Source organism: Trichechus manatus, unplaced genomic scaffold (assembly GCF_000243295.1).
Source record: "Trichechus manatus latirostris isolate Lorelei unplaced genomic scaffold, TriManLat1.0 scaffold00055, whole genome shotgun sequence".
NCBI lineage: Eukaryota > Metazoa > Chordata > Mammalia > Sirenia > Trichechidae > Trichechus > Trichechus manatus.
In genome coordinates this window covers 13,004,312-13,014,078 of record NW_004443991.1, presented here as the reverse complement: position 1 = coordinate 13,014,078, position 9,767 = coordinate 13,004,312, and the positions used below count along the sequence as shown (strand labels likewise).

At 43.7% G+C, this 9,767-nt stretch overlaps 1 protein-coding gene across 1 annotated transcript in view; it reads left to right on the top strand.

Moving 5' to 3' along the window:
- The first annotated feature begins 1,787 nt into the window (after positions 1-1,787).
- DPPA2 (developmental pluripotency associated 2) overlaps positions 1,788-9,767 on the top strand; it is a 15,525-nt gene continuing 7,545 nt past the window's right edge. The window contains 5 exon segments of the mRNA XM_004391410.2: positions 1,788-1,820; positions 4,049-4,196; positions 5,146-5,306; positions 5,395-5,448; positions 6,743-7,004. Coding sequence (XP_004391467.2) covers positions 1,788-1,820; positions 4,049-4,196; positions 5,146-5,306; positions 5,395-5,448; positions 6,743-7,004 — 658 coding nt within the window.

Sequence of the window (9,767 nt, the reverse complement as noted above, 5' to 3'; positions counted from 1 at the left end):
TGGTCAAGCCCTGACCCAACCAGTGCTTCCAGACTTTGGGTACATGAGAATTACTCACACAGCTTGTTGAAACACAAATTTCTGCGTCCCTCCCTCAGTGATCAGATTCAGGAGGTCTGGAGGGGCTCATAATTTACATTTGTACCCAATTTCCTGCTAATCAAAAGCTGAGCCTTTGCAGACCAAAACTTGAAGATATTATACCACTAAATTTAACTGATCCCATGTTCCCAGGCCCTGAGACTGACCGATCAAACGATTTTCCTAGGGCAGAGAAAACTGGCTGAGGGCACTGGATCTGGATTTCAGCGATGCCATTTGTTTATGAATGACGTTTTCCTCCAACATTAAAAAATAAAATAAAAAACGTTGCGTTAGGTTCCAACTCATGGAGACCTCATGTTTTATAGAGTAGAACTGCTCCATAGGGTTTTCCCGGCTGTTATCAAATGGAAGCAGTTCACCAGGCATTCCTCTGCGGCGCCGCTTCGCGGTTGGGTGGGGGTGGGGGTTCAAACCGTCAACCTTTAGATTAGTAGACAAGCGCGAACTGTTTTTGTGCCAACGTGGGACCTTGCCTCCAGCATTATGCTCCAGGGATTCCTAAGTGCTTGCGGTTCCTTCCCCTGTATTCATTACTCCATCATTTGCCTTGGTGTTTCAGCTTTCTCTGCTCCTATTCAGAACAGCCAGACCCTTCCCCTTCACCCAGCTCACCATTGTTATTGTTGTTAGGTGCCACTATTGCAGGCTTCCTACATCTAAGGGAGATTACCGTTCTTCAACCCCCACAATTTAATCTAGTCTCCCAGAGAGGCACAAACTCCTGCACATAAATCAGTTATACAGATTTCTCCCTGAAATCCTCTGCGTCTTTTTTCTGTTCCTTCCATAATTGCATCATTTACTCCGTCACCAATATCGTTCTAGAAATGTTCTAACATACTCCGTTTATTCAACTGAAACTTGTCAGCAAGAGTTTGTCGCTTTGCGTTTTCTCCCAAACCTCACCGTAAAGGAATAAGAACAAACTCCACCCTTTTTTTTTTTTTTTTAGCCCTGGTGGTGCAGTGGTTAAGTGATAAGGCTGCTAACCAAAGCGTCTGCAGTTCAAATCCACCAGCCCCTACTTGGAAACCCTACGGGGCAGTTCTACTCTGCTGTCTAGGGTTGCTATGGGTCAGACTTGACTTGACCGCAACGGATTTTTTAGGAGTGAAACTAATTACTCAATAACTCAATTATCACCTAATGGACAAGACAGGGTAGAACAGTGAGAAAATCATCACAGACAGCAAACGAGGGAGTGGAGAGAGGAGGAATCAGCCCTGGCGGGACAGTGGTTCAAAGTGCTCGGCGCTTATCGAAAGGTCCGGGGTTCAGCCGCTTCGCGGGAGACGGATGTGGCAGTCTTATGGATTTCAGCCTTGGAAATTCTATGGGGCAGTTCTACTATATCCTATAAGGTTGCTGGAAGCCCTGGTAGTTCAGTGGTTAAAAGCTTGGCTGCTAACCAAGAGGTTGGTAGTTCGAATCTACTAGGCGTTTCTTGGAAACTCTATAGGGTCGCTATGAGTTGGAATCCATTCAGCAGCAATGGGTTTATTTTAAGGGTTTTTTTTTTTTTTTTTTTGGAGGGAGGAAACCAGAGCTCATCTCAGTAACCGGAAGTAGGAGACATTTGCTTATAAAAGGAGAAAACGGACCAGAAACATTTCAGGTTAAAAGGAGTAAGTTTAGGCATCCTTAACATTGCTGACATTGCCTTCTCCTGTGTGTTCCTGGAAATGGCGTCCTCAAATTACGAGAGCTGCGAAAAGGTAGGTTCACTTCAGTTAAAATTAGTTTTCCCATGGATTCTCTTTTCAAAATCTTTCTCGGTCTTGCTTATGTTCCTTTCTTGCCAGGAATCTGACTTTACTCTTAATTTCTGGTTGAACGAAACTTCCGTCTTCCTTGATGGAACCTCCTCGCCTTTCTAAATGGATTGTTACTTTTCTTTCACGCAATTTGTGGCACTGTGTACAGTTGGGCAGGGTAAAGAGCAGAAGTAAAGCTCCCTGTCCAAAGGGAAAGATGGATTTTGTAACAAAGACGAGGAACGCAGTAGTGAGGCAAGATAAAAACGGCAAGGCAATGAAGAGCTAAGGTAAAAAGAAGGTAGAAAAGGGTAATGTGGATCAAGGTCAGAAAGGAAAGCAACCAATTGATTTCTTTTCGTCAGGGGTGGGGAGTAACCTATTTCCAACGGCCTTAGTGCCAAATGGACTTCCAAGTAGGCTTGGGTCGTTCTGGTCAGGACGAGAAACTAAATGTGAGAAGGTGTAATGGTATATTTAGAGGGAGTACTGTTAGTGCACTAACCTAGAGAACTGGATTGACCAATATTAGGTGTTTGATTATGGACAAGTCACATAACTGCTCTGAGCCCCGCTTATCTCCAGAGTGATTAATACCCAATCAATGGCAAGGTTTTTTGTTTTTGTTTTTTTAAACTCGCAAGAGTAAATGTATGTAGGGGTGCTTTAAAAACCAAAAAAATAAAAAAAAAACAAACCCTTTGCCCCTTTGCCGTGGAGTCGATTCCAACTCATAGCGACCCTACAGGACAGAGTAGAACCGCCCCACAGGGTTTACAAGGATTGGCTGCTGGGTTCGAACTGCCAACCTTTTGATTAACAGCCAAGCTTTTAACCGCTATGTCAGCAGGGCTCTGTGCTTTGAAAAAGTGCTATACAAATGCAAAGTCACTATATCCAAGTTGAGAGTTTGAGAGCAATGGGGAGCCATTGAAGAGGTTTAAATGGATGGGGGAGGGGCATGGCAACATGAGATCAATTTAGCTGTTCTTCCAAGAGAGTATTACAATGGGGCTGGAATGCTGGAATGGAGTTTTATTATTCACTTTTGAGTCTGAGAGAAAAAGTTAAGTTCACAAACTTAAACTAGCACTGGTCATTTAATTTCTGAGACTCAGTTTCCTCATTTGTAAAATAGAAAAGCTGATAAATTTCTATAAGTATACTGTGAGGATTAAATAGAAATACAGGAAGCACCCAGCACAGTGTCAGTATGCAGTAAAAACAAAACAAAATAAATAAGCAAACCCATTGTTGTCGAGTAGATTCTGGCTCATGGCAATCCATGTGTTACAGAGTGCAACTGCTCCATAGGATTTTTTTGGAAAATCTCCAGACCTTTCTTCTGTGGCACGGCTGGGTACAAACCCCCAACCTTTAGGATAGTAGTGGGTTGCAAACCCGTTTGTGCCACACAGGGACCTTTTGTATACCATAACGACCCAGCAGTTGTTAGTTCCTTTTTACCTTCCTGCTTTTCCATTTTCTCTTTCATTCATTAGATTATTAGATCATTAAAACAGTACTGCATGCCCAATCTGTGCCAGGTGCTATGTTAGTTTCTGTAAATGCAATGGAGAGTAAAACAGATATATTCCCTCCACATTGTTGATGTGGTGAAACCCATGTGAAATGGTTCACTACAGATTAGTAAGTAAGCACAAGTAAACCCATGCTTACCTTGCTTATTGGATAATCCCCTGTGGGAGGAAGGCATGAGGGGACTAGTTCAGTCGATGGACCTAATCAGAAGGATTTCCTTCTATTTCCTCTTTCCTTATCTCACCCACTTGTAATTTGCTTTTGCGCATTTCCTCATTGGTCCCCTTATCTAATAAAGGGTCTGCTGATCAAGATTGGGGGTCACTGAGTGGTATGCTGAGCTGCTAACTGAAAGGTTGGAAGTTTGAGTCTACCTAAAGGTGCCTTGGAAGAAAGGCCTGGTAATCTGCTTCTGAGAAGCCAGCCATTGAAAACGCTGTGGAGCACAGTTCCACTCTGACACACACAGGACCACCATGAGTTAGAGCTGACTTGACAGCAACTGATGGTGGTGGACTTCAGATCAAATTAAAGGAATATCAGTAACCCTTCTCTCAGCCCACCTATTGGCTCTTCAGTTTCCCTCTCAGTAGTTGTGTGGCATCAGGCATCAAATGAGAGTCAGTGACTGACCATTCTCTTTCCAGAATGTCTTTGAGCCGGAATTAGATGAGGACAGTCTGATTATCACATTGGTTCCAGTGAAAGAGGAACCTAACCAAGAGCATCAAATAGAACCAAGTGTTTCTTCAACGGCAGAGGTCAAACTGAAAAAGCCTAGGAAAAACGATAAAGGTACGAGGACAAGGATTGCTCAGTTTCTACCCTTATACCTCTCACTACACAACACCCAGCTTAAATCTCACCTTCTGCAGGCAGCTTTCTTTGAGTACCTGCCATAAGAGATTTGTCAAACTCCCATGCTTCTCATTTGACAAGCACAATGCTGCCTTGCTTCTAAGTCACAAAATAGGCACATGGAAAGCTTTGAATAGAGCATGGGCTTCTCAGGCAGCACGCTGTGAGTTCAGGTTCTCAACCTACAAAGCTCACTCTCCTCTAAAAACGAGGTCAATACATACTCTTCTGAGCTCTTATGGAAGGAAATAATTTTGAGAAACATCTAGCGTTTGCTTGGCAATTAATTACTGATCAAGTATCTAGCAGCCCCAATATGACCTTTTGTGTTTGTTCTCAGCGCTTAGTGTAAGAGCATGGAACAAGTATTTCAGAATGATTTTATTTCCTGGGACAATAATGAAGTAAGTAGTGAAGGGTCAGAGCTAAGCAGAGAGGAGAGATGGGGTGCTATAGAAAAAATATGAGGTAGGCTGTCAGAGTTGGTTGTGGGTAGAGTTGGGTCCCTTCTTTGATTTCTGTAGGAGCAGCTGAAATTTTCTGGTCCCAAGTCCAGACATTGTAGAGATAACAATCTAACATAATGCTCTACCCACTTGGGAGTTGCGGGCTGCAGAAAACAACAGGCTGGTGTGTGAAGTGTAAAGAATTTGGGATTTAGAACCTCTAGACAAAGGTTTGAGTCTCAGGTCTGCCATTTTAATGGTCATGTGATATTAGGCAAGTCCTTTATTTCCTGTTCCCTAATTTATAAAATAAGAAAAAAAAAGTGTTATTTGTGTGTGCAAATTAGTTTGTGGAGAAAGAAGTGAGAAAATCTGTGTAAAATTATGAAGAATCTTACAAATATTAAATTATGACTACATTGGTTTCATTTTTTTCTCAGTTCACCTTCCTCAAATGAATGAACAATTCAGAGCTAGCTCAAAACCTAGTTAGAAAACACCAAACCTTCCTTTGCCGGCCATTTTGCCTCCAGTTAGTGAGGTACATCGGGACACTTTGCGGAACTGGTGCCAGCAAATTAATTTGAGTACCCACGGCCAGGTGAGTCCACTGGTGGGAATCTGCTGCTCGGACATGTATGGGAACCTTGGTTAACTTGTAACTAATATTTCCCTCTTAATTTCCTTAGAAAATAGATATTTATCTGAGGCTGCAGAAACATGCTTACCCTGAGCAGAAACAGGTGAGTGAGGAGTGTGGTCATTCTTCTCCCACCTTCTCATGCTTGTGGCTCCTCTAGGGCAGGCTTACTCAACTGAGGCAATGTTGACATATAGGGCCGGATCTTTGTTCCTTGCGGGTGCTCCCCTGTGTGTTGTAGGATGTTGAGTGATTGCCCTGCCCTCTACCTATTAAATGCCAGAAGCGCATCCCCCCCCACTCAGTTCTGACAGCCAAAAATTTTTCCAAACATTGCCGAATGTTCCCTGAGGAGCAAAATCATCTAATTTATAATCACTGCTCTGAGAGGAGCCCTGGTGGCACAGTGGTTAAAGCTCTCGGTTGCTAACCGAAAGGTTAACAGTTTGAACCCACCAGGAGCTCCATGGGAGAAAGATGTAGCAGTCTGCTTCCATAAAGATTACAGCTTTGGAAACCCTATGGGGCAGTTCTACTCTGTCCTGTAGGGTTGCTATGAGTCAGAATTGACTCAATGGCAATGTTTTGTTTTTCTTTTTTAATTTACACTTACGTTAATTTTATCGTGTTTTAGGTGAAAGTTTATGGCACAAATTAGTTTTTCATTCAAAAATTTTATACACAAATTGCTTTGTGACATTAGTTGTAATCACCGGAATGTGTCAGCACTCCCCCCCTTTCCCTTTCCACCCTGGGTTCTCTGTGTCCATTGGTCCAGGTTTCCTGTCCCTTCTGCCTTCTCATCTTTACTTTTGGACAAGTGTTGCCCACTTGGTCTCGTATGCTTGATTGAACTAAGAAGCATGTTCCTCACATGTGTTAATTGTTTGTTTTATAGGTCTGTCTAATCTTTGGCTGTGAGTTAGAATCAACTCGATGGCAATGAGTTTTTGTTTTTTTTTTAATCATTGGCTGAAAGGTGGACTTGGGAGTGGCTTCAGTTCTGAGTTAGCAGTGTGCCCAGGGGCCATAGTCTCAGGGGTTCCCCTAGACTGTCAGATCAGTAAGTCTGATCTTTTTTTTTGTGACTTTGAATTTCGTTCTACATTTTTCTCCTGCTCTGTCTGGGACCCTCTATTGTGATCCCTGTCAGAGTGTTTGGTGGTGGTGGCTGGCACCATCTATTTCTGCTGGTGGTTTTTTTTTTTTGGTTGCTCTAAAACAAAACAAAAAAACCCAAACCCATTGCCATCCAGTCAGTTCTGACTCAGTAATATTTCTAAGCCTTTCCCACACTGATATGCATGTCTGCGTCAGTATAAAGAGTCATAAGCTGACACAGAAGTTCCTACAGCAGCAGCTCTTCACTGAAGACTCACCTGGACTTTCATTTGCAGGATGTTCCTGACACACCATGGGAGGCCAAGGTGCAGCCATGTTCCAGGAAGCACACTATGGTGACAAAGAGAGCAAGGCTTGAGGAAAGCTGTAAGACTAGGGAGAGAGAAGAAGTAATGAATATAGTTGAAGTGGTCTCTTCAGCTCAGGAGGCCACATTGGCCTCCTGGGCAAGAATTTCTTCCAGAGCACTTCAGCCTAAGGCTGTGAATTCATGTCGCATTCCAACTTCAGCTGAGACTTTTTTGCTGCAAGCCTCTGGTAAGACCAGCCTTAAAGAGTGAGCACCCTTCTAGAAGAAGAAACAAGGTTAACTTTTATTGGTCCCAGATGGAAGGTGGTAAAGGGCAAGGGTTAGTCAGGTTATGTGCATCTGTAGATTGGATTTGTTCATGTAGGGCTTATCTCTTCCTTGATTGATAGATAGCCAAGTTTTTCCTGGGTGAATCTCTAAGCCAGGTGATTGAGTGTTAACCCTTATCATTAAGCAAAATTCCAAGGTGGGAGGAAAGCATAATCTGATTATAGAATCAGCTACAGCCTGAGGTCATCCTGTTTTCTTTCTCCTTTCCTCAAGGCATCCATAACCCATTGCCATCCAATCAATTCAGACTCATAGCCACCCTATAGGACAGAGTAGATCTGCCCCATAGTGTTTCCAAGGCTGTAATCTTTATGAAAGCCGACTGCCACATCTTCTCCCATAGAGTGGCTGGTGGGTTTGAACCACAACCTTTTGGTTAGCAACTGAGTTCTTAACCACTGTGCAACCAGGGCTCCTAGACATCCATAGTATAATGGATAAGATTATAGGTGTTGGAGTTGAACAGCCTTGGTCCAGATCCTTGCTTTATCATTTCCTATGTGTAAAAATGGCTTGGGGCTGGCGTCTGACCTCCTCCAACCCCACAAAGAGGAAGGAGAACCCAGATGAACAGCCCAGGGCTGATTCCTACGCAGTGGAGTTCAGACACGCCTCCTCTCTCGGCCATCTTTACCAACTCTGACACCAACCATCCTTCCCACAGCACTCTTTACTTCTCTGCTGGGTTCAATAATTCATTGCAACGGCCTCACAGAACTCACAGACCATACTCACAATTATGGGGTTTACTAGGGAAGTAACAGTTACAATTCAGGCTCAAGAACACTCAGGATACAGTTCTTCCATCAGGATAGCCTCTTCGCAGCTGTGCTTGCAGGCACGCCTCTTCCTGGCTCTCTGTCTCTGCCCAGAGGCACTCAGCTTTTTCCCTCCGGGGGCTTCAACGGCACTGTCTTCTGCTGCTGAGTCTTTCCTTCCTTGGTGGTGGTGGACTCCTCCTCTCTGCTCTGGAATTGGCTCTCTTTGAAGGCAAAACTCACCAGTCCCCTTGGTAGGCTACAATTACCCTATCACACAATCACCTGGGTGGGAGTTATAAGCCATGGCTAGAAAGGCCACACACAAAAGCAATTAATCACCCCACACTAGGTATGTGACAGAGCCCTAGTAGCACAGTGGTTAAGGGTTTGGCTGCTAACCAAAACGTAAGCAGTTGAAATCCACCAGCTGCTCCTTGGAAACCCTATAGGCAGTTCTACTCTGTCTTATAGGGTCTCTATGAGTCGGAATTAACTCAACAGCAACAGTTTTTTTTTTAGGTATGTGACATTGGTAAATTACTTAGTTCCTGAGCCTTGGTATCCTGGTGTATAAAATGAAGATCTCAACTATCCTATTTCATAGAGGGGTTGTGAGGCTTATATGAGACCCAGAACTAGAAGACAATAATAATTAAAAGACCTGGGGTCCCTGTGCTATATAGGAAGTCTTGAGAATAATTTAGCCCTACCTTTCTCCATCAGCTCCTGCTCAAACTTCTTGCTGCTTTTGTTTTCATCTCAGCAGACCCTGTCAGGCCAGCACAAAGTCACTTTCCTTATGTATGGCTCGAATCCGTATCCTCTCTCCTCCTGCCCCCAGACGTCCTCTCGATCCCCTTTCACTCACGCCTGACTTGTACGGTAGAGCATGTTGTTCACTATACACGGTACCCTGCCACAGTAAGACCAGGGACTGAAATCGACCTACCCATTTTCTCTTTCTCAAGGCGCACTCTGTTATGTTAGGAGGAACATGTCACTTTTAGTAATTTGTGCAAAGGCACTGTCCAGCCACAAAGCTGTGTGCCTGGGGGACTGCATCTTCAAAGATGACACCTTTCTGTTTTTCATTAAAAGCTCTACTTACTCATCCTTTTATGTTCCTCTTCATTCAGCAATTATTAAGTACCCACCACAGTACATGAGCCCTGGTGGTGCAGTGGTTAAGAGCTTGGCTGCTAACCCAAAGGTCAGCAGTTCGAATCTACCAGCCACTCCTTGAAAGCCCTGTGGGGCAGTTCTCCTCTGACCTGTAGGGTCACTTTGAGTTGCAGCTGACTCGGCGGCAACGGGTTTGTTTGTTTGTTTTTAACTTCGGTTCGGAATGTTCCTAGTTGCTGGGTATATTGTGCATATTGTACGGAACACACATAATCTCTACCCTTGCTTACAGTCTATCTGGGGGGATAGAACACTACATACATTGCTTACTTACAGATGTTTAACCCCCAGTGACTGCTCTCTACTCTTAATTCTAGACACTTGATATCTGTACCAGTTACCTTGTCTTCTTGCAAACATCCCGATTGCCTACAAGCAGATTGTTTCTCACACTTTTTTTAAATCTACTTCTTATTGTGAGATACATCAGATATGGAATAAAGTGCATGAGAAATGTGTATACTTTTAAAAAGGATGATTCTAAACAAACTCTAGTGACAAAGAAACAGACCGTTTCCTGAATTCCCTACTGTGCTGCTTCCCAGTCACAGCTCCCCCGCACCTGCCGAGGTATCCACTATCCAGATTTTCATGATAATCATTGTTTTTTTTTTAAAGTGTAGCCTGACAGAGACTGGAGAAACCCCAAGAGTATGGCCCCCGGCCACCCTTTTAGCTCAGTAATGAAGTCACTCCTGAGGTTCACCCTTCAGCCAA